The 24015-nt window shown below is 42.8% G+C and overlaps 1 protein-coding gene across 1 annotated transcript in view; it reads left to right on the plus strand.

The window, feature by feature from the left end:
* The first annotated feature begins 4264 nt into the window (after positions 1 to 4264).
* Positions 4265 to 24015, plus strand: part of LOC143933708 (urokinase plasminogen activator surface receptor-like) — a 55983-nt gene continuing 36232 nt past the window's right edge. The window contains exon 1 of the mRNA XM_077456699.1: positions 4265 to 4459. Within this exon, the coding sequence (XP_077312825.1) occupies positions 4282 to 4459 (178 nt within the window). The 5' untranslated portion in view covers positions 4265 to 4281. The remainder of the gene's footprint in view (positions 4460 to 24015) is intronic.

The raw sequence follows: 24015 nt of genomic DNA on the forward strand, positions 1-24015 counted from the left end.
CAATGCCGCCTATTAGTGCTCATCAATGCTGCCTATCGGTGCTCATAAGTGCCACCTATCAGTATCTATCAGTGCCACCTATCAGTCATCACCAATGCTGCCTATGAGTTCTGCCTATCAGTGCTCAGCAATGCTACCTATCAGTGCTAATCAATGCTGCCTATGAGTTCTGCCTATCAGTGCTTATCAATGCCACCTATCAGAGCTCATCAATGCTGCCTGAGTTCTGCCTATCACTGTACATCAGTGCCCATCAGTGCAGCCTATGAGTTCTGCCTATCAGTGCTCATCAATGCCCCACAGTGCCACCTATCAGTGCCCATCAATTGCACCTATTAGTGCATCCTATCAGTGCACATTAGTGCCTCCTATCAGTGCCCATCAATGCCTCCTATCAGTGCTTATCAGTGCCCATAAATGTCTCCTATCAGTGCCCATCAGTTCCTCCTATCAGAGCTCATCAGTGCCGTCTGCATTCTCAGCACGGCTCTGAGCTGACAGCGTCTCTCTCATGGAACAGCACAGAGCCAGAATTGATAGTTCTCTCTCCCCCTCCAACCTCTTTCACATGGGATGAGACAGGACACAGCCGATCTGCTCCCCCTTCTCCCCCCTCCCCTCTCCTGTGTGCTCCGCTGGAATTGTGAGCTTGTTAGCTTCGCACTTGACTTCCCGTGGAGCACACACGGGAGAGGGGAGGGGGGAGAAGGGGGAGCAGATCGACTGTGTCCTGTCTCATCCTATGTGAGAGAGGTCAGAGGGGGAGATAGAACTGTCAATGCCGGCTCTGTGCTGTTACATGAGAGAGACGCTCTCAGCTCAGAGCCATGTGACCAGAAACCCCACTGGGGCCCCCCGACAGTGGTGGAATTCCAGGGCCCCGTCGCAAGTGTGACTGTTGCGACCCTGGTAATTCCACCACTGCAGCAGATTATTACCATGCATTAAAATTGAATTTACTACTCTCTATTTACTACTACTCTACTACTACTCCAGAGATAAAATGATTAATCTTCCAGGTTATAAAACTGGTTCGGCCGCATCTGGAGTATGCCATCCAGTTCTGGTCATCAATCCTCAGAAACGATGTGTTGGAGCTAGAGAGAGTCCAGAGTAGGGCAACTAAATTAATAATGGGGCTCAATTATGAGTAATGACCACAAGCGCTAGGTTTATTCTCCTTGGAGAAGAGACGCCTGAGAGGAGATATGATAGCGATATACAAATATCTCAATGGGGATCCCAGCGTTTTCAGTCCCAGGGAGTGTAAGAGGACACGGGGCCACACGATGAGACTGGAAGAGAAGCGGTTTAAACTTAAAGCGGGGTTCCACCCTAAAGTGGAACTTCTGCTCATCAGAGCCCTTCCCCCCTCCAGTGTCACATGTGGCACCTTTCAGGGGGGAGGGGGGTGCAGATACCTGTCTAAGACATGACTGGACCCTGGGACAGGTGAGTGTCCATTTATTAAAAGTGAGCAGCTGTAGTATTTATAGCTGCTGGCTTTTAATATTTTTTTTGCAGGTGGAATCCCGTAGGGGGTTTTTCACCCTCAGGGCGGTAAGGATACAGATCGCTCTTCCAAAATTGGTGGTGTTGGCAGGCAGTATGGATAGTTTTAAAAGACACTTGGACGTGCTTCTTAGCGAAAACAATATACAGGGATATGGGAAATTATTTTTCTACACACGCATACCTACACAGGTTGAACTGGATGGACTATTGTCTTTATTCAACCTTACCAACTATGTAACTATGTAAAAATCCTGTTTTTGGTCTGCTTTTGTTCAGTTTCAAATGTCGCTTTCTGCAAAGAGAAATCCACTTAGACCCAGTCTCATTGGGCCTGATGGTCACCTTTTGGAGGGTCTAACTAGAACTGAATTTACTAGCACTAAACAGGAGAGGGAGGGAAAGAGGGAAATACCAAATCAAATGAGTAAACAAGTTGTAGTGGCTAAAAACCACCACTAGATGTCAGTATACTACCAAACAATAATAACTTGATGCAGTTTAATCCAACACAGATATATTACATTTAAAGTGGAAGTAAACCCATGGATTTAAACAGTTAAAAAAAAGGCATGCCGGGAATGCTAACTGCACATTGGCTGTGCTCTCAGCCAAACTATCAAACCATCCAATGGCTGGTGTCATAACGAATCACATGTGCAGCACCATAGCAGTTGAAGATTAAACAGAGGCAAAGATGGCAGCTTCCTTGTCTGAAAACGATAGGGGAGTTTACTTCCACTTTAAAGAGGAAGTCAACCCTGATGGGTTGACTTCCTCTTTGTCCCTAGATTACATTTAATCTGATAAAATCACACAGCCAATTGGCTACTCACAAAAGGACATTGTAGTCAGGCATAAAATGTTAAGGAGGGAGGGTAATCACAGCCACTTCTATCCGGAGGAGCAGAGATGATAAACAGCTGGAACGGCCATTCAAGATGTTCAGCAGCAGAGGCTGCGGTGTAGCAGCCAAGGTTTTGTAGAAAACGCTGCCTCGTGGATGTCCAGATGATGGCAATAGGCAGTATCAGTGCCTTCTAAGGTCCGGAGAGTCCGAGAACCCGGAACCGGAAGTGCGTTCCAGCGTGGAACGCAAGCTCCGTATACCGGAAGTGGCGTGTCGGCCAATCAGAAGACGCGTTTCACAATATCCATTGTTTCCTCAGTTCTAAAACTTTTTTCTAAAACTTTTTAGAACTGAGGAAACAATGGATATTGTGAAACGCGTCTTCTGATTGGCCGACACGCCACTTCCGGTATACGGAGCTTGCGTTCCACGCTGGAACGCACTTCCGGTTCCGGGTTCTCGGACTCTCCGGACGTTAGAAGGCACTGATACTGCCTATTGCCATCATCTGGACATCCACGAGGCGGCGTTTTCTACAAAACCTAGGCTGCTACACCGCAGCCTCTGCTGCTGAACATCTTGAATGGCCGTTCCAGCTGTTTATCATCTCTGCTCCTCCGGATAGAAGTGGCTGTGATTACCCTCCCTCCTTAACATTTTATGCCTGACTACAATGTCATTTTGTGAGTAGCCAATTGGCTGTGTGATTTTATCAGATTAAATGTAATCTACCTTATATACTACACTTAGTTTGGCGCACTTCTTGTCTTTTCTACATTATATTTCCTAGAGAGTTGTGCTTCTCCTCTCAAGACAGTTGCTGCCACTGGTGTTAAGAGTTTGAACTTTTATGGACCATACTTAAGGAACTTTGTGGACATTATCTGTGTTTTTTTTATTTTTTTTTATTTTTTTGCATGTGTACATATATATATGTGCATGTGTGTGTATATATATATATATATATATATATATATATATATATATATATATATATATATATATATAATTTTTATTTCCCTTGATCCCATTTTCTTTCCCCCCCCCCTCTTTTTTCCCCCTCTTTCCCACTTCCCCCCCCCCGTTAGTATAGAGGTTTTTGGACGGTGTTTGATCTTTGCGCCATCTTATTACTATTTCTTGGTTCCTCTTTGTCTTCTATGCATCGCATAGTAGCCCATTATGTGTCACTTACCTGACACAGGAGCCAGCGATGTCACCGCTGTCGCCTGTAGCACGAAGCGTCCATCTTCTTCCGGGTATCGCTGCTCCGCTGCATGCGCACGGGAGCCACCACTAAAGGCATATCGCCATTAGCAGCGGCATGCTCAGTGCGCCCGCATGCGCCACAGTCAGCGGTGCCGGTCTTTTTGCAAATATCTCCTAAATCGTGTAGGTATAGGAGATATTTCATTAAGGCTTACCTGTAGGTCAAAGTGGTCTGTAAGGGTTTATAACCACTTTAAGTAGGACAGAAAAGTGGGTCTAGGCAGGACCAGATGGTGGAGGTCTATGGGTGGGGTTACTGGGACCATGACTGAAATGTTGGTAAGTTTGTAGTGCGTTAACACAATGCCTAATGAAATTAGTACAATTAGCTAGAGCATCTAATTAGCTTTCACCTTCCTTTTGTTTGCTGTAGTCTGAATAATGAAAGGAGGTTTCTGATTGGCTGTTCCTACACCAACAAAGCTCATCTTTCTTCCTTAGTCGTATTTTAAGCTCCATTCATTGTTGGCTTAGGGCTGAACAGCCAAATATCACAGTGTCTTATTCATCTTTGGGGAGGTGTCTCGCCCATAGTATAACTGTAAATCTGAATATTTTCTCTGCATATTTTAAAGGGGAGGGGACAGGTCACTTGCAGAAAAAAAAAAAGACGAGGAGTGTCGTTTTCATCGCCAAACCAGTTCTGAGTTATGTCCTCGATTGTGCAGAACTCGTCATTCACCTGCGAGACAAGCAACATAGGAGGCTCCCCCCTACAGACTATCCAACGTTGGCTGGGGGGAGATAATCCAAGGGACAAGGCTGGACATAAGGTGACGATGGCCCTTGTCTGGAAACTTCTGTTGCTCTGGGTCAACTTTGCACAAGGTAAGGAGCTACCCTGCTCAGCCTTGGCTTGTCTGATACAGAGGCTGAGGCTGTTTGAGGTCTATTCTACATCTAGTGTTGAATTCTGGTTGAGGGGTTATTGATTTTTGGAGATTAGTGTGTAAAAATAGTTGACCTCATTTTATTTATTTATTTTTTAATTTATTTTTTTAAACAAGTTGACCCCATTTTAAAGGGTCGATGACTTGGATCCTTTGACAGTGAGATCTCCCAGCTTCCCCAAATGTATTCCTGTTCACCTGGGAGTTCTAGGTCTTCCACTTTGTGTATCCAACCTCCTCCTGTTGCATTCCTCAAAAGAGATGGTGGGGACCTTTGATAATGGGCATAGTAGGTGTGCAGACCTGGTAACTCAGCACAGGGATGGTGGGAACCCTTTATAATGGGTACAGCAGGTGTACAGACCCAGGAACTCAGCACGGGGATTGTGGATACCCCTCATGATGGGTACAGCGGGTGTCAAGACTCAGGAACTCAGGACAGGGATTGTGGGAACCCCTAATAATAGGCACAGCAGTTGTGCAGACCTGATTATGGGCACACCAGGTATACAGAACCAGGAGCTCAGCACAGGGATAGTGGGGACCTCCGATAATGGATACCTCAGGTGTACAGACCCAGTATCTTTATGCAGGGATGGTAAAAAATCATAATGGGCAATACAGGTGTGCAGACCAAGGAACTCAGCTCTGAGGTGGTGGGAAAGCTTAATAATGGGTACAGCAGGTGTGCAGACCTAGAAACCCAACACAGGGATGGTAAAAATCCCTCATAAAGGGTACAGCAGGTGTGCAGACCTAGGAAATGAGCACAGGGATAGAGTGAACCCCTCATAATGAGCACAACGAGGGGAAAGACCCAGGAACTGAGTGCAGGGATAGTGAGAACCTCCCATAATGGACGCCTCAGGTGTACAGACCCAGAAACTTCATGCAGGGATGGTAAGAAATCATAATGGGCACAACAGGTGTGCAGACCTAGGCACTCAGCCCTGGGATGGTGGGCAACCTTCATAATGGGCACAACGGGTGTGCAGACCCAGGAACCCAACACAAGGATGTCGAGAACCCCTCATAATGGGCATAGTAGGTGTGCAGACGCAGGAACTCAGCTCTGGGATGGTGGGAATCCCTCATAATGGGCAAAGCAGGTGTGCAGACCTAGGAACCCAATATAGGGATTGTGGGAAGCCCCTATAATGGGCACAGCAGGTGTGCAGACCCAGGAACTCAGCTCTGGGATTGTGGGAACCCCCCATAATGAGCAGAACAGGTGTGCAAACCCAGGAACTCAGCTCTGGAATGGTGGGAACCCTTCATAATGGGCATAGCAGGTGCACAGGCCCAGGAACTAAGCTCAGGGATGATGAGAACCCCTCACAATGGGCACAACAGATGTTCAGTCCCAGAAACTCAGCTTTAGGATGGTGGGAATCCCTCATAATGGGCACAGCAGGTGTGTAGACATGGAGACCTGGCACACAGGGATGGTGGAAACTCCTCATAATCTGGATAACAGTTGTGCAGACCTGGGAACGCAGTGGAGGGATGATAGGAACCACACATAATGGGCACAGCAGGTGTCAAACCTGGGAAGTCAGTGCCAAAATTGTGGGAGACCCTCATATTGGGTACAGCAGGTGTACAGATCTTGTAACTCAGTGTAAGGATGGTGAGAAACCCTCATAATGGGCCAGGGCCATCTTTAATATTGATTGGACCCTGGGTAAAAAATTTCTTGCCCCCCCCCCCCCCCCCATGCAATTTAACTCTCCACCTGCTCTGAGACATACAATAAATAGCAGCTAGACTTAAAATCAATTTACTGTATCAGATCAGGCAAAAATTATGATTGGTTGCCAGCAGTTACAGCATATCATTACTGCTTACTAAGAGGTTACAGACCAGATTACGGCTCACTGATTAGTTGCTAGAGATTATAGCACATAATTTCCTGACTGCAGGGGGGCATGATATACATACGAATGCTGCCTTTATTTACATATCAATGCTGCCAGACGCAACTATTTACTTAGTAATGCCGCCGCTATTTACATATGAATGTCGGTTATTTACAGGTAAACACAGGGTCTGCAGGTGAGTCATCTGTACACAACAATAGGGCAGAGCTGAGCAGTATTAGTACCAGCAGTTCACACTGAGATATCGGGACACAGCACAGGACTAAAACTTCAAGGGACAAGGGAGTTTAAACTAGGATAGTTGGCAAGTATGAGGCAGCTGCTTTGGGCCCCACAACAATGACAGGGCCCAGGGCAGCTGCCCCTTTTGCCCTGCCTTAAAGACGGCCCTATAATGGGCACAGCAGGTGTGTAGACCTGGGAACTCGGCACAGGGATCTGAGGCATGGGGTGGTTTTAGTTCCAATCAGCAGGGGATCTACTCACAATCCCCTGATGATCCGAGCAGAGTGGGTGACTGACAGAGTGGACATGGACAGAGCCTGCTTGGCTCTACGGGCAGTCAGGAATAAATGGACTCTGTCAATATGTTTCAGTTTTAGGTGCTAGGTTATCAGTTAGGGTCAGGAGTTACATCATTCAATGGCCTTGATTCATCAAGCTGTAATGGCATTTAAGATATCTTTAAGTGTAACAGGTGTACTGTATGCTTTATGTCCATACACCTGCAGATACACCCATGTGCCTGAACCCCAAGGTATACTAAGTGCCACTCAACCAATATGATTGTTTGTGGTTTTAGCACACCTTAAGGGTCCATCCAGTGCAACATGTTGTAGTAGCGTGAGTGTTACGGCAAAGCATGTTACGATGCGTTACATACAATAACACTTTGCACTGTAATTTTTTGTCAATGGCACCCCAACACATTAACTGAATAGATATTTGATGCACTGTGTGTTTCATTTTTAATTTAACTTAAGTGGTATGATATCTCTATAGTGCTTTTCTCCCTGAGGTGCCTAGGAGGAGAGGCAGCTATCTTAGGCATGCCAAGTAACCTAACAGCATGTCTTCTAGTGTTGGAGTAGACCAGGGTACCCAGATATCCTGCATCTGAAAAAAATTGCTCATGTCTGTTTTTTTGTCTATTTTGTGTACTGGCAGTTCATTCATTTCAATGGACTGCTTCCATGCAACAAGTTATTGTGTCAGGGTTTAAAGTAAGTAACCGCTAATTCTCGATTGAGCCAAGTGTACACCATTTGGTTAAAGCAGTTGATGTTGTCATTTTGGTGTGCCCAAAATGTCTAGTCAAAAACAGACCTCACCTCCCTTTTTGGAAATATTAACTCTGGCTTACATGTTCATCCAATGGCTTCAGTACTCTCAATGAACCAGGACAAGTATCAGTCTTGTACCAGTATTGCACCAGTCTTGAAGCAGTCTTATTCCAATCTTGTACCAGTCATGTAGCAGTCTTGTTCCAGTTTTGTTCCAATTTTGTACCAGTCATGTACCAAACTTATTCTAGTCGTGCTCCAGTCATGTGCCAGTCATGTACCAGTCTTGTTCCAGTCTTGTATCAGTCACGTACCATTCTTGTACTGGTCGTGTGCCAGTCTTGTTCCATTTTTGCACCAGTCTTGTACTAGTCTTGTCCCAGTCTTGTACCAGTCATGTACCAATCTTATTCCAGTCTTGTATCAGTCGTGTGCCTTTCTTGTACCACTCATATATCAGTCTTGTTCCAGTCTTGTATCAGTGATGTACCAATCTTTTTCTAGTCTTGTGCCAGTCATGTTCCAATCTTCTTGTACCAGTCATGTGCCAGTCTTGTTCCAGTCTTGTATCAGTCACGTACCATTCTTGTACTGGTCGTGTGCCAGTCTTGTTCCATTTTTGCACCAGTCTTGTACTAGTCTTGTCCCAGTCTTGTACCAGTCATGTACCAGTCTTATTCCAGTCTTGTATCAGTCGTGTGCCTTTCTTGTACCACTCATATATCAGTCTTGTTCCAGTCTTGTATCAGTGATGTACCAATCTTTTTCTAGTCTTGTGCCAGTCATGTTCCAATCTTCTTGTACCAGTCATGTACCAGTCTTGTTCCAGTCTTGTATCAGTCACGTACCATTCTTGTACTGGTCGTGTGCCAGTCTTGTTCCATTTTTGCACCAGTCTTGTACTAGTCTTGTCCCAGTCTTGTACCAGTCATGTACCAGTCTTATTCCAGTCTTGTATCAGTCGTGTGCCTTTCTTGTACCACTCATATATCAGTCTTGTTCCAGTCTTGTATCAGTGATGTACCAATCTTTTTCTAGTCTTGTGCCAGTCATGTTCCAATCTTCTTGTACCAGTCATGTGCCAGTCTTGTTACAGTTTTGTACCAGTCATGTACCAGTCTTGTTTCAGTCTTGTACCAGCTTTGTACTAGTCTTGTTCCAGTAGTTTTTCAATTTTGTACCAGTCATTTACCAGTCTTGTTTCAGTCTTGTACCAGTCATGTACCATTATTTTACTAGTCATGTTCCATTCTTGTTCTAATTTTGTACCAGTCATGTTCTAGTCTTGTACCTGTCATGTACCAGTCTTGTACTAGTTATGTTCCAGTCTTGTACTAATCATTTACCATTCTTTGTACCAATCATGTACCATTCTTGTACTAGTCACGTGTCAGTCTTGCACTAGTCTTGTTTCAGTTTTCTACCAGTCATGTACCATTCTTGTACCAATCATGTACATGTCTTGTTCCAATTTTGCACTAGTCTTGTTCCAGTCTTGCACCAGCCATGTACCAGTCTTACTCCAGTCTGTCCTTGAGCCCCGACCTGTATCCTGAGAACCTGAACCTGTTCCTGTTCCTGTTCATTCTGTGATCCTGATTTCATGTATTTCCTGTACCCTTGCCCTGCAGCCTGATCCCTTCCACCTTTTCCCTGTCCTGTCTTGCTCCTTGCCCCTGTCTGCTGATCTCCCGTTTCTGACCCTGGCATGGCTATGTTTACGATTCTGGTATTCCAGAATCCCCATCTATTGTACATACCTGTTTTGTCTGTTGTTATTTGTGGGTCACTGTTTGGTTGTTGGATTGTTGTACACTGTTTGGTATTCAATTTTTTTTTATATGTATATTCACTTATCTTAATAAACAACATTATTTCACTTTACATGCGTTTGGTTCCCTCTGTTGCAGTCCACACGGTTCTGGTCACACCTGTTTATGACAAATGTACCATTCCTTTACCAGTCATTTTCCAATTTTTTACTAGTCATGTACCAGCCTTGCACGAGTCTTGTTCCAGTCTTCTTGTTCTAGTCATTTTCAATTTTTTTTACTAGTCATGTACCAGCCTTGCACTGGTCTTGCGCTAGTCATGTACAAGTCATGTACCAGTCTTGTTCCAGTCTTGTACCAGTCATTTTCCAATTTTTTACTAGTCATGTACCAGCCTTACACTAGTCTTGTGCCAGTCATGAGCCAGTCATGTGCCAGCCTTGTTCCATTTTTGCACCATTCTTGTTCCAGGCTTGCATCAGTCGTGTGCCTTTCTTGTACCAGTCATATGCCAGTCTTGTTCCAATTTTGCAACAGTCTTGTACCAGTCAAACACCAATCTTGTACCAATCATATACCAGTCTTGTACCAGTCTTGTTTCAGTCTTGTACCAGTCATGTACCAGTCTTGTTCTAGTCATGTTCCAATCTTCTTGTACCAGTCACGTGCCAGTCTTGTTACAGTTTTGTACCAGCCATGTACCAGTCTTTCTCCAGTCTTGTACCAGTCGTGTACCAGCTTTGTACTATTCCTGTTCCAGTTGTTTTTCAATCTTGTACCAGTCATATACCAGTCTTATTCCAGTCATGTACCCTTTTTGTACTAGACATGTTCCAGTCTTGTTCTAATTTTGTACCAGTCTTGTTCTAGTCTTGTACTAGTCATGTGTCAGTCTTGCACTAGGCTTGTTTCAGTTTTCTACCAGTCATGTACCAGTCTTGTTTCAGTCTTACATCAGTCATGTACCATTCTTGTACCGATCATGTGTCAGTCTTGTTCCAATTTTGTACTAATCTTGTTACAGTCTTGTACCAGTCATGTACCAGTCTTGTTCTAATTTTGCACCAGTCTTGTACCAGTCATATACCAGTCATATGCCAGTCTTGTTCCAGTCTTGTATCCGTCATGTACCATTCTTGTACCAGTCATTTTCCACTTTTTTTACCAGTCATATACAAATCTTGCACTAGTCTTGTACCATTCTTATACCAGTCATGTGCCAGTCTTGTTCCAATTTTTCACCAGTCTTGTACCAGTCAGGTGCCAGTCTTGTTCCGGATTTTCTACTATTCTTGTTCTAGTCTTGTTCCAATCTTGTCCCAGTCTTGTACTAGTCATGTACCATTCTTTTAATGCCTCAATTTTGCCTAAAATTTGACATTCAACTTATCTCTATCTTTGGGCTATGCACTATATGCAGAGTCGCCATAACTATGTGTGATAGGTCCCCATAGCAAAACCATTTAGGGCCCTCTGTCTGAGTCTTTAATCGCCATCTCTAAATCATTTATTCTAGCGATAACATGATGAATGCACCTGGAAATATGTCGTTCATGATTTAATGTAGAAAATGCAATATGACCTCTGCTGCAGTCACTCCATAGAGAACACAAATTATATTTCTGTTAATTGGTTTAACCACTTAAAGCAGAGGTCCGCCCACCGCTTCAAAAATTAAAAGCCAGCAGCAGCACATACTGTCTGCAGCTGCTGATGTTTAATAATAGGACACTTACCTGTTCTGGTGTCCAGAGATGTTGGCACCCGCAGCTGATGTTTCCATCAGCTGCCGGGTGCTGCCGCCACTATTGCGGGTAAGGGAACCCGGCAGTGTAGCCTTACGGCTTCATGTCGGGAACCTTACAGATTATTATGACCATGAGCATACCAAATAGTTTTTAGCACCAGATCCCAGAATTAGGTAAGGAAGCCTGGGAACTGGGACTTTATAAGTGCAAATAAATTGAAAAAGATATCAAATATATAAAATATTCCTTTATTTTAAGACACAAGATAAAAGTTAATTTATTACGAAAAACAAATGAAAAGAAGGAGAGATACAGATTATGGCTAGTGCAAATAATTTTACAGCTAAAACAACACAGCAATATATGATGGACTTCCCAACATGTTTCGCCCCTAAAACGGGCTTCCTCAGGGGAGCCTGGTCGTTCGCTGCCTTCTATCAAAAAAACACACAACAATCAACAAATAAAATAATATCACAGAATTATATATAATTATTTACATCAGAAACAACTGTCATGCAATCGCGTCTCGGGAACCCTACTGTGTATGTGCGAGGTTTCTGCTTCTCTCTCCTATTGGCCCGGTGGCGGGGGAAGGAGGATGGAGCTGAGCGGTGATGTCAAGGGCCACGGCGCAGGCTCCCATAAGTGGGAACAAGATACCTGTGAAAGACAGGTATCCCCCCCCCCCCCCCCGAAAGTTGAAAGTTGCCAAATGTGGCACCAGAGGGGGAGAGGTATCAGATGAGTGGAATTTCCACCTTTGGGCGGAACTCCGCTTTAAGGAGGGGAAGGATTTGCCCCCTTAATGACCAGGCCATTTTTTTTTTTTTTTTTGCGATATGGCACTGCATCGCTTTAACTGACAATTGCACGGTCATGCGCTGCTGTACCATACAAAATGTATGTCCTTTTTTTCCCCCACAAATAGAGCTTTTTGAAAAAAAACTAATATTTTTAACTTTTTGCATAATAAATATCCCCCTCAAAAAAAAACAAGAATAAAAAACAAATTTCTTCATCAGTTTAGGCCAATATGTATTATTCTACATATTTTTGGTAAAAAGAAATTGCGTATATTGATTGGTTTGCGCAAAAGTTATAGCGCCTACAAAATAGGAGATAGATTTATGGCACTTTTAGTATTTATTTATTTTTTACTAGTAAGAGCGGTGATCTGCAATTTTTAGTGTGACTGCAACAGATCGGACACTTTTGACACATTTTTGGGACCATTGACATTTATACCGATCAGAGCTTAAAATAGCCACTGATTACTGTATAAATGTCACTGGCAGGGAAAGGATTAACACCAGGGGGCGATCAAGGGGTTAAATGTTCCCTAGGGAAGTGTTTCTAACTGTGAGGGAGAGTGTACTGACTGGCGGAGGAGAGAGATCACTGTTCCTGATCACTAGGACACGCTGTTTCATGCAGCCGTGCCAACCTGCTGCAGTATAATAACTACGTATTCATAAAAGCTGGGTTACAACATATACACATTAGAAATCAAAAGTTTAAAAGTTGAACATGCCCATGCAAGGGCAAGTACTCAAAGGTGGTCTGACGCGTTTCGAGGGATTCCCTCTTCATCAGAGCCTTGAAAAAGGAGAAAAGTCTGTATGCATCTATCTATTTTGTATATGAATACATTTTATTATCTTGATCCAAGCGTTTGATCATGCGCCTTCCACCCCTTTTCTTCCACTTGGCCTTCTTTGGACCACCCCTGACCAGTTTAGATAGCAGGATTCCTATTTTTCTTCTTTTATAAGTATTACCACTCTATACCAACAAGGGCTTCACAAGCGCAGGAGTAATTCTTTCTCTGTCTACATTGTAGTATAATAACGGCGGCTGGTCGGCAAGCGGTTAAACAGCCACTAATTCTCAGATCCACCATCTGTACCGGTCTTAATGGCGTGTAAAATTCACAAGTCCACTAAGTGTTTAATATTAGGACAGAAATATGGGAACTGCCATTCCTGACTTTAAAATTGCAGTTCATGTTACTGTCATTCTGATCTTGTCTTTTCTGCATAGTGAGCCAATCAGCTTCCAGGTTTTATTGTCAAAGCCTAACTGAACAAGCTGATTGGTTACCATGCACAGCTCCACCAGATTCTGAGTGCTCCAGTTTTGGTAAACCTTCCCCAAAGTGAGATTTAATAATAGCATGTAGCCGGAGTGTTCCTTTAAACATATTTGACGTAAAGGCATGCCGTTACACAACTGTCTAGAATTTCCTAGCTTTAGGTGAAGAGACGTCATCTGCAAATTGCATTTCTGAGAACTCAAAAATTCAGCTTGATTATAGCGTGCCAGCCACATTATGGTGTACTTCCATGGAAATAAAGCGGGGGCCCAGAATTGTCACCCGTACTTTCTGCCTGTATAACCATACAGGAGTCATTTTATCTGCTATGCAACTCATTACTGAACAAGACAAGCACAAATACCAAAAATACTCCCTCTCCCTCCAAACCCCTAAAACATGGGCCTCTACAAAGGGTTAGATGCCCAACCTGGGGCTCGGGCCGTATGTGGCCCTTTGTCACCGTGGGCCCTTGAAGAATGAAGTATGTGTTTTAGTGCTTATTGAAGCCAGTAAAAGGAAAAAAACATTATTTAAACTGGATTATTTAAACTGGATGCTAGTAACTACTTGGTTTGGTTATTGTTTTCACACTTATATTTTTCTGTGCTGTCCAAACCTTTTTTGCTGCATATGTTTTTTTTTTATCTTTCATCTTTTATAATGGATCTTGCTGAGATAAATATCAAATGTGGCACATGCAGGGCTGGTGCAAGGATTTTTGACACCCTAGGCAAAACCTAATTTTTACGCCCCCCCCCCCCCCCCATTGGCTCAACCCCTACACCCCCTTTGCCATGCTCATGTGACAGGAGGTGGCGCTATACCAGAAGCATCAGCTCTGCTTCCTCTAGCGCTGGCTCCAGTGCTGCACTGCACCTCTAATTGCACTACCGGTCAGATGAGGCAGCTGCCTGAGTTAGTTACAAGCTGCAGCCTGCAGACGTGGAGGGAAACCAGTGGTCGGGCGCCCCTAGGCAGCAGTGCGCCCTAGGCGGCTGCCTAGTTTGCCTAGTGGTAGGTGGTAGCACCGGCCCTGGGCACATGTCATTTTTAAGTGGGCTGTAGGCAACACAATTGGAGCACAACTGCAGTCTCTGACTATCTTCTGTATCCTATTTACAGGCTCTGGCCATCAAATGTAGCATCTCTACCTTCTCTGACCATCCAATGTAGTATATCTGTAGTCTCTTGGCATCAAATGTAGGATATCTACAGTCTTTGACTATCAAATGTAGCATATCTATAGTCTCTGACCATTAAATGTAGGATATCTACAGTCTCTGACCATTAAATGTAGGACATCTATAGTCTCTGACCATCAAATGTAGGATATCTATAGTCTCTGATCATCAAATGTAGCATATCTGTAGTCTCTGACCATCAAATGTAGGATATCTATAGTCTCTGATCATCAAATGTAGGATATCTACAGTCTCTGACCATTAAATGTAGGATATCTATAGTCTCTGACCATCAAATGTAGGATATCTATAGTCTCTGACCATCAAATGTAGGATATCTATAGTCTCTGACCATCAAATGTAGGGTATCTATAGTCTCTGTCCATCAAATGTAGCATATCTGTAGTTTCTTGGTATCTAATGTAGGATATCTACAGTCTTTGACTATCAAATGTAGCATATCTACAGTCTCTGACCATTAAATGTAGGACATCTATAGTCTCTGACCATCAAATGTAGGATATCTACAGTCTCTGACCATTAAATGTAGGATATCTATAGTCTCTGACCATCAAATGTAGGATATCTATAGTCTCTGACCATCAAATGTAGGATATCTATAGTCTCTGACCATCAAATGTAGGATATCTATAGTCTCTGACCATCAAATGTAGGATATCTACAGTCTTTGAATATCAAATGTAGCATATCTGTAGTCTCTGTCCATCAAATGTAGCATATCTGTAGTTTCTTGGTATCTAATGTAGGATATCTACAGTCTCTGACCATCAATGGTAGCATATCTATAGTCTCTGACCATCAAATGTAGCATATCTGTAATATCTGACTGTCAAATGTAGACTATCTACAGTCTAACCAGTTCCAGGGACAATAATATCCACATCCTAATATATCTAGTTATCTCAAAGGATTGGGAGGAGAGACTCCTTCCCATACAGTAGGTAGGATTTTTAAGGATATGAGGTTGTCAATGAGGTGAGCACAGATACACAAATTCATTTAAAATATTGTTTTATTATATGATAAAATTATATTTTAAATTAATTTGTGTGTCTGTGCTCACCTCAGTGACAACCTCATATCCTTAAAAATCCTGGCTAATGTATGGGAGGGAGTCTCTCCTCCCAATCCTTTGGCTTTAGATCTCATGTAGCATATCTGTAATGACAGAACTCTGGACGGCCGAACTCCAAAGCTAAAACAATGCTTTATTCAAATAATATTTAGGAACACAGCAAATGACATCACAGCAAAAGATGCTAACAGCTGACGCATTTCGCACTAAGGCTAGTGCTTACTCATAGCTGGTTAACATGGTGGCAGACAACAAATAAATATATAGAGTGTTGCGATATGACAGCGGGCAGGGCCAGGCGATGAATCAATCAAACAAAAGAGACATCACCTGGTGCCTGTCCGCCTGAACCTCTTAATCCTAATACAAAACGATGAAAGCTCTCAGTGTAAGTCCAATGTGAACTACAGTGCATTGCAATCACAAAAGCAAAACCTCCAGCCACAATCCCAGGAGGGATGGATCGAGGAGGACACATATATAATAACAGTGTAAAAAAAGTGAATTAATAAAAAAATACAAAGAAATGTATTTAAACACTCTATATATTTATTTTTATTTATTTTTATTTATTTGTTGTCTGCCACCATGTTAACCAGCTATGAGTAAGCACTAGCCTTAGTGCGAAACGCGTCAGGTGTTAGCATCTTTTGCTGTGATGTCATTTGCTGTGTTCCTAAATATTATTTGAATAAAGCATCGTTTTAGCTTTGGAGTGCGGCCGTCCAGAGTTCTGTCATTATCCACATTATCTGCATGTTGTGGCTCGCACCCGGATCCCTTCACCTGGAGCAATCATCTCTGAGTTCCCAGGACCTGCCTTTGAGCGGTGGTGTATATCTCTCTTGTGATTCTCTGGACTTTAACATATCTGTAATCTCTGACCATCATATGGAGCATAACTCTAGACTATGACCATCTCCTTCAGATATCTACTGTCTCTGACCATCTTCTGTAGCATATGTGGCATAGCTCTAGTCTCTGGCCTTCAAATGTAGCATATCTACATTCTGTGACCATCCGATGTAGCATATCCCAGGTCTCTGACCATCTCCCATGGCACAATCACAATCTGTGTGAAGGTTGTAGTCTACAAATAAGCTACATACTGTTTATTTGAAAATTGATCAATCCCGATGAACTGATTAGCTATCTCATTTCTTGAGGCCCTAAAAGGACAATACAAATACCCCCAACTCGATTGGTTCTTCTTAATACTTTATTGAGCACAAACAGCAGTGCGACATCAAAACGCTAACATGTTAGCGTTTTGATGTCATACTGTGGCATGGGTTCCCCCTCCAAGAGCATACCAGGCCCTTCAGTCTGGCATGGATTTTAAGGGGAACCCCCACACTGAAAAAACTGTGTGGAGTCTCCCCAAGATCCATACCAGACCCTTATCTGAGCATACAGCCCGGCAGGTCAGAAAAGGGGGTAGGGACGAGCGAGCGCTCCCTCCTGAACCCTACCAGGCCACATGCCCTCAACATGGGGGGGTGGGTGCTTTGGGGCGGGGGGGACCCTGCGCCCCCCCGCCCCAAAGCATCATGCCCCCATGTTGATGAGGGCAAGGGCCTCTTCCTGACAACCCTGGCCATTGGTTGTCGGAGTCTGCGGTCGGGGAGCTTACCGGAATCTGGAAGCTCCCTTTAACAAGGGGGCCCCAGATCCCGGCCCCGCCACCCTATGTGAAAGTGTATCCCTACCCATTCACGTAAAAAAAGTGTCAAAAATAAAACACAGTACACAGGTTTTTAAAGTAATTTATTAGGGAAGCTCCGGTGTAGGGACTACTTTGAAGTCAGCACAACTTGAAGTCATACTAAAATGGATGATAGTCATTGGAAATCATGGGGAACGACTTGACATGCAGTCAAGTTTTACAAGTGTGAAAGGGGCCTAAGACTGGCATGCCATGAAAGTTCTTGTGCGTGTAAAGGCAGGCGTCCCAATATTTTTGGTAAAATAGTGTATCTACAGCGTGGGATCTAAGGCACTGCTGCCTGTATTGCATAGAAAAGCACAGAGACCCAGTGATGACATCACAGAGGTCTAAAATTAGTTATGTAATGATTTATTGCTTCATTTAAACATTTCATTGGCATGTTGATAGGGGGGGATAGGGCAGGAAAATTATAAGCAGATTAAACTTCGGCTTTAAGTAATCACAGAAACACATCTGCTTTATTTCAAGTGAATATTACTGTTTTTACATGAATAGAAAAGCTTTGTCTTTTTATGTTTGCCTCCATTATGACAGGTCTGTTCTTTACCAGCTAGCATGCAATTACTAGATAATAACGGAGCTATTCATGTAATTATCACCTCCATCCAAGTGGAAGCGCGTCCATTGATGTGCAGCGCCGGCTGAAGAATTTTTCATCTGTTTTCATATTAGAACCCGTATTATCTGACCATGTGTTGTCTGTTATGGCTTGAAGAGATAAGACACTTTGCCTATACTTCTTCCTACTCTAAATTAATTTCACATACAAAAAAATAGCTTTTTGCTCATACTTACAAAGAAGATGGATTTATTATTAGTATGTTTGTTTTGAAAAATGTTTTGTTAGGTTTAAAAAAATAAAATAAAAAAAATAGAAGACTATAATAAAGCAGACAATATAAGCAGGGGAACCCTGCAGGTAGGATCGAACACAAGACAAAATACAAAAAAAAAAAAAAAAAAAAGGGTATGGTACTTGACTGCATATGAGAACATAAACACCTTATATGCTAATTATAAAAAAAATAAAAAGAAGAAAATTAAAAAATAGAGCCTTAGGAAAAAATTAATGGCAGCCAACAAAATATAAGAACATAGAAAATATATAAGGAAATTAATATAAGTAAAAAAACTTGCTTAAATCTCAATGTTTCTGTCCAGTAGCTTCTTCTTCTTTTTGTTTATTATTTTTATTATTATTGTTATTATCATTACTATTATTCTAAAGAAAAATAATAATAATTATTATTATAGTTGTTAATATTATTATCTGTATTATTATAAACAATAATATTTATTATTATTATTATTATTACTGTTGTTGTTTTTATTATTATTATTATTATTATTATTAGTAGTAGTATTAGTATTACTATTTATAATTACAATTAATTATATTGTTATTAAATTATTACACTTATTGTAATATTATAATAAATTTGGTTCCTGCATGCGTTTTGCATGCAGACCACCCCCGGGTAATGCCCACATGGACTGCTGAGCCTCCATGATTGAAGGAACTCAAATCCAATGAATAAAAGTAGTGGGCAGATCCGTAGAGGATGATCTCCAGCCAGGAAATGAGGCGGGCTCTAGCTGACTTGCTGCAGCTTCAGAAGCTCACAGTGTGCCAGACATGTGCAATTTGAATCAAAATTCTGACAATTTTTTTTCATTTAGGGATTTGGATGTATCCGAATTTTAGGATCACAATAGTATTGAATTTCAACGAATCCGAAACTAGTTATAAGTAAACGAATTAACCGAATTTGAATTTAAAAAATTGAATCTGGATTTGAATTTTAAAATGAATTGGGAAAACAAATTCAAATTCTAAATGGAAACATTTTCAACAACTACAGTAAGATTCAAGTGAAATAAGATGATGATTTCCACTTATAAAGGCTGCTTTTTTAGAATAAGATAAATAACAGAATCAAAAATAAAAGAATAGAATAGAATAGAATATAAAAGAATAGACTAAAAGAAAACAGAAAAGTAAAAAAAAATAGAATATAAAATAATAGAAAACAAAAGAATAGAATAAAACATAACAGAATTCAATTGACAATAAAAGAATAGAATAGAAAATAATAAAAATAGAATAAATTGGATGAATATAGCCATCTTCAGAAATTCGAATTTCGTAAAAAAATCAAATTTGAAATCGATTTGAATATAAAGAAAATGCGAAATGAATTCCAAAAATGAATAATTCTAAGGCCGCGTACACACGCGGGGACTGTTCGCCCAACTTTGTCCGTCAAACAGTTTCAGCGGACAGTCCGCTCAAAATTAGCATGGACGGACTTGCCCACACACGACGAACGAACAGTCCGCTGAAACCGTGCGCGATGACGTGAACGGCACGTACGACGGGACTAGAAAACGACGTCCTATACACTGCAATGCAACCTTCGGCGTGTAAATTCTTTCTGAGCATGCGCGAGACTTAGTTTGACGAACAAGCCTACACACGGGCGGACTGTCCGCTCAAACCAAGTTTCAGCGGACAGTTTTTCGGAATTTCCGAAAAACTTTGTTCAGCAGACTGTCCGCTGAAACTGTCCGCTGAAAGCCCACACACGAGCGGACTGTCCGCCGAAACACTGTTCAGCGGACAAAGTTGGGCGAACAGTCCCCGCGTGTGTACGCGGCCTAACACAACACATATGACAAAATTAATTTATTAACTTAATGAATGAATCGGAGACAAAACTAACATTTTTCTGTTGTGCACATCAGTGTGCAGATAAATCAGAGAAAGCCATTTGAGTACAGGAGTGAAGTCTGTACCACTGTACAAGACTGGATTTTTAGAAAGTTTTAAAAACTTGAAATAGTTTTGTGCAGAGAAAACGACCATTTTCTGTCCTTCTTTGACATTATTATACATTTCTATTGACACACAGCAAAAACTCCTCCCAAACCGGCTGTCTGCTTACATTCCATGCCAAATACAATGGGCTGAGGTTTCTGTCTGCCTTATTTACTACCGCAAGCATTCTTTTCAAATGTATTTTTTGTAAAAAAAAAATATATATATATATATATCATGCGGTTCCGGCTCTTGTGTCATCCAATTGTATGAGTAATAATAAAATAATGGTAATAATTGTAAAAAATAAAAATAAAAAAAAAGTAAGTAAAATAATGCTACTATACCCAACTTCAAGTGTTACTAAAGATACATTTAAAAAAAAATAACAAACATGTTATACTTACCTGCCCTGCACAAAGTAGCAAGAGTATCAAGTCGCTTGCAATGGGGGCACTCGTGTGTGCTCGCTCCCGAGTCCATAGACACATATAGCATGGCTCAGGCATATCGTTCCCCCCCCCCCCCATCCCTCCTCACTGGCTGTGTTGACAGCTGGGAGAGCCACTGCTCTTGTGTACATTTCTGCATGGAGATCAAGCTCGCGTAAGTATTAGGGAAGGCTAGGGGAGAGCCTTTAAAACCACCTTAAAACTGAACTTCATCCAAAAATGGAAGCTCTGCTTTTCTGCCCCTTCCTCTACTACTTTTAGGAGGGGTAGAAGGTAGTTTTGATAGATATTCAGTCCCATTTATGCTCGGATAGCCTAGGCGATCCAAGCAGAAGTTGCCCCCCTAGGCGATCCAAGCAGAAGTTGTCCCCCCCCCCCCAGGCCCCCCCAGGCGATCCAAACAGAAGTTGCCCCCAGGCGATCCAAGCAGAAGTTGCCCCCCTAGGCCCCCCCAGGTGATCCAAGCAGACGTTGCCCCCCCCCCCACCAAGCACATTCCCCAAAGCATGGCACGGCTCACGCATGCACAGTGGGAAGCTGCACAGAGTCTAAGCTGGCTTCCCAAAGTAAACATGTCGGAGCCATGACCCGAAGACCAGTGAAGAACCAGCCTATATGAGAACAGCACTGGACAGGTATGTGTACTTATATTAAAAGTCAGCAGCTACAGTATTTGTAGCTGCTGAGTTGGGGGCATGCATTTGGCGTTGCTCTGTGACCAGCTGTGTCCTTCAGACACAGCTGACCATAGATCACAGTAAAGGGCCAATCACAGCTTATCACATGAAAAAAAACTTGCTGGTTATCAGCAGTCCTTTCCTCCCACGCTGTGTTTGTGGAAGGAAAGGAGAGCCAATAACCGGCAAGCCTGTCAGTACATCGTTTACACTAATAATCAATATGCAGCCCCTCGGTGCCCATCAGTGCTGTCTCATCAGTGCTGCTTCACCAATGTCCACCAGTGCCACCTCCTCAGTGCCCATCAGTGCCACCTCGTAAGTAACCATCAGTGCCGCCTCATCAGTTGCCATTAGTGCTGCTCATCAGTACCCACTAGTGCCACCTCGTCAGTGCTGCTCCTCAGTACTCATCAGTGCCGTCTCATCGGTGCTGTTCATCAGTACCCATCAGTGCCACTTTATCAGGGCCCATCAGTGTCACCTCCTTAGTGCAAAATTTTATAACAGAAACTAATAAAAACATATTTTTTTCTCTGTTTTCCTTCTTTTTTAAATTGCTTTTTAAGTTTCAGTTTTTTACTTAGCAAAATATAAAAACCCAGTGATGATTATTTTCCAGCAAAAGAAAACTCTATCTCTATTTTCAAAAAAACGATAAAAAAAAATTCATGTGTACAATGTTGCATGACCGTGCAATTGGGGGGGGGGGGGGGGGGGTGGGTGAAAGTGTCCGGTATTAAAGTGGTTAAGGCAGCATGCTTCTTTTTTTTTTTTTTTGCTTAGGTCATTTTTGGGTGCAAACAAGAGAAAGGAGGGATGTTTTCATGCTACTTGAAATACAGTGAGTCTTGTGACTCCTCTTAGCATTCCCTGCACAGCTAAAGTCTCTTGCTTAATTCAGCCACAAATGTCCAAGGGCGACCAAACAAGTGATGCAAAATAAGAAACAAAAATCCTCAGATGAGCCCTACGTATTGGTTGAGTCTCGGTGCTGAGTGGTGCAGTTCTCACGCATCTGTAGATGTACCTGGAAGGAGGTACGGATGTTTGCCCTAGATACTTTGGTGCACTCCCTTGTGGGAAACACACAAGTCAAAGTAATCTGCCGTAAGGCACAAAAACAGAATTGTATCAGATTAACAACGTCAATACCGGGCACTTATACACCTTCCTGCCCAGACTAATTTTCAGCTTTTATCATTTTGTTCCCACAAATAGAGCTTTCTTTTGGTGGTATTTGATCACCTTTGGGATTTTTATTTTCTGCTAAGCAAATAAAAATAAAACTGAAAATTTTGAAAAAAAAATGTTTTTTTTTGTTTCTGTTACAAAACTTTGTAAATAAGTATGTTTTCTCCTTCTGATGGGCATTGATGGGGCTGCACTGACAGGCACTGATAAGGCGGCACTGATGGGCATCGATGAGGTGGCACCAATGAGGTGGCTCTGATGATGGGAACTAATATGCGGCACTGATGGGCACTGATAGGTGGCATTGATATGCAGCACTGATGGTTACACATAGGTGGCACAGATGGGCACTGAAAGGCGGCACGGATGGGTATGGATGGGCACTGATAGGTGGCACTGATGTACATTAATGGATGGTACTGATGGATGCCAATCAGTGCCAAACAATAATGCCTTCCAATCAGTGATGCCCAATGTGGGCACTGATTGGCATCCATTGTGGGCACTGATTGGCATACCTGGTGGTAACTAGGGGTGGGCATCCCTGGTGGTGTCCCTGGTAATTCAGTGGGGGCATCCTTGGGGAGGCTGCGCTGATAATCAATTCGCACAGACCCGCCCCCCCCATCAGGAGAGCAGCCAATCGGCTCTCCTCTACCCACGTCTGACAGACGCGAGTGAGGAAAAAACGATCAACAGCTCTTCCTGTTTACATCATGATCAGCCGTGATTGGACAAGGCTGATCACATAGTAAAGAGTCTCTGTCAGTAACTCTTTACCTAGATCAGAGTTGCGGTGTGTCAGACTGAAACACTGCAACGATTGCTGATATATATATATATATATATATATATATATATATATATATATATATATATATAGTAGAGAGTCAGCCTGGAGAGGGTTAATGAAACAGGGCAAGTGCTTCCCTTTCAGGCCTACTTATTAGGCAGCTGGTCACAGAGGCTGAGTTGAATGGCTGTGTTGCTATCAGAGCTTGATGCTGGAAGGATGCCTATTGCCTCTGTCTTGAACCTTCTGAGTGAGCTGCCCTGAATTGGGACTTTGCTATGCCATATGCTGTGACTGGGACACTGAGCATTATTTAACCAGTTGCTGACCGACTCATGCCGATATACATCAGCAAAGGGGTTCGTTCCCATGAAATCGTCGTATGGGTACGTCTGTACCTTTAAGGGCGATAGCAGGCGTGTGCATGCACCGCTGAAGGGGTGTGCGCACGCCCGCTGCATGGCAGGAAACCCGATGCGCGCAGCTGGTGGGCGCGAACGCCGCCGGTCACTCGCGATCGTGTGCACGAGAGCAGGACCATGGATTTGTGTGTGTGATTTGTGTGTGTAAGCACACAAATCCCTGTTCTGTAAGGGGAGAGGAGACATATACGTTGTTCCTACTAAGTAGGAACAACGATATGTCTCCTCCCCCCAGTCAGTATTATCCCCATATAGTTAGAAACACTAACTAGGAAACACATTTAACCCCTTGATCGCCCCCTAGTGTTAACCCCTTCCCTACCAGTGACTTATACAGTAATCAGTGCATTT

Source organism: Lithobates pipiens, unplaced genomic scaffold (genome assembly GCF_037356315.1).
Source record: "Lithobates pipiens isolate NorthernLeopardFrog02 unplaced genomic scaffold, aLitPip1_a1.2 Scaffold_27, whole genome shotgun sequence".
NCBI lineage: Eukaryota > Metazoa > Chordata > Amphibia > Anura > Ranidae > Lithobates > Lithobates pipiens.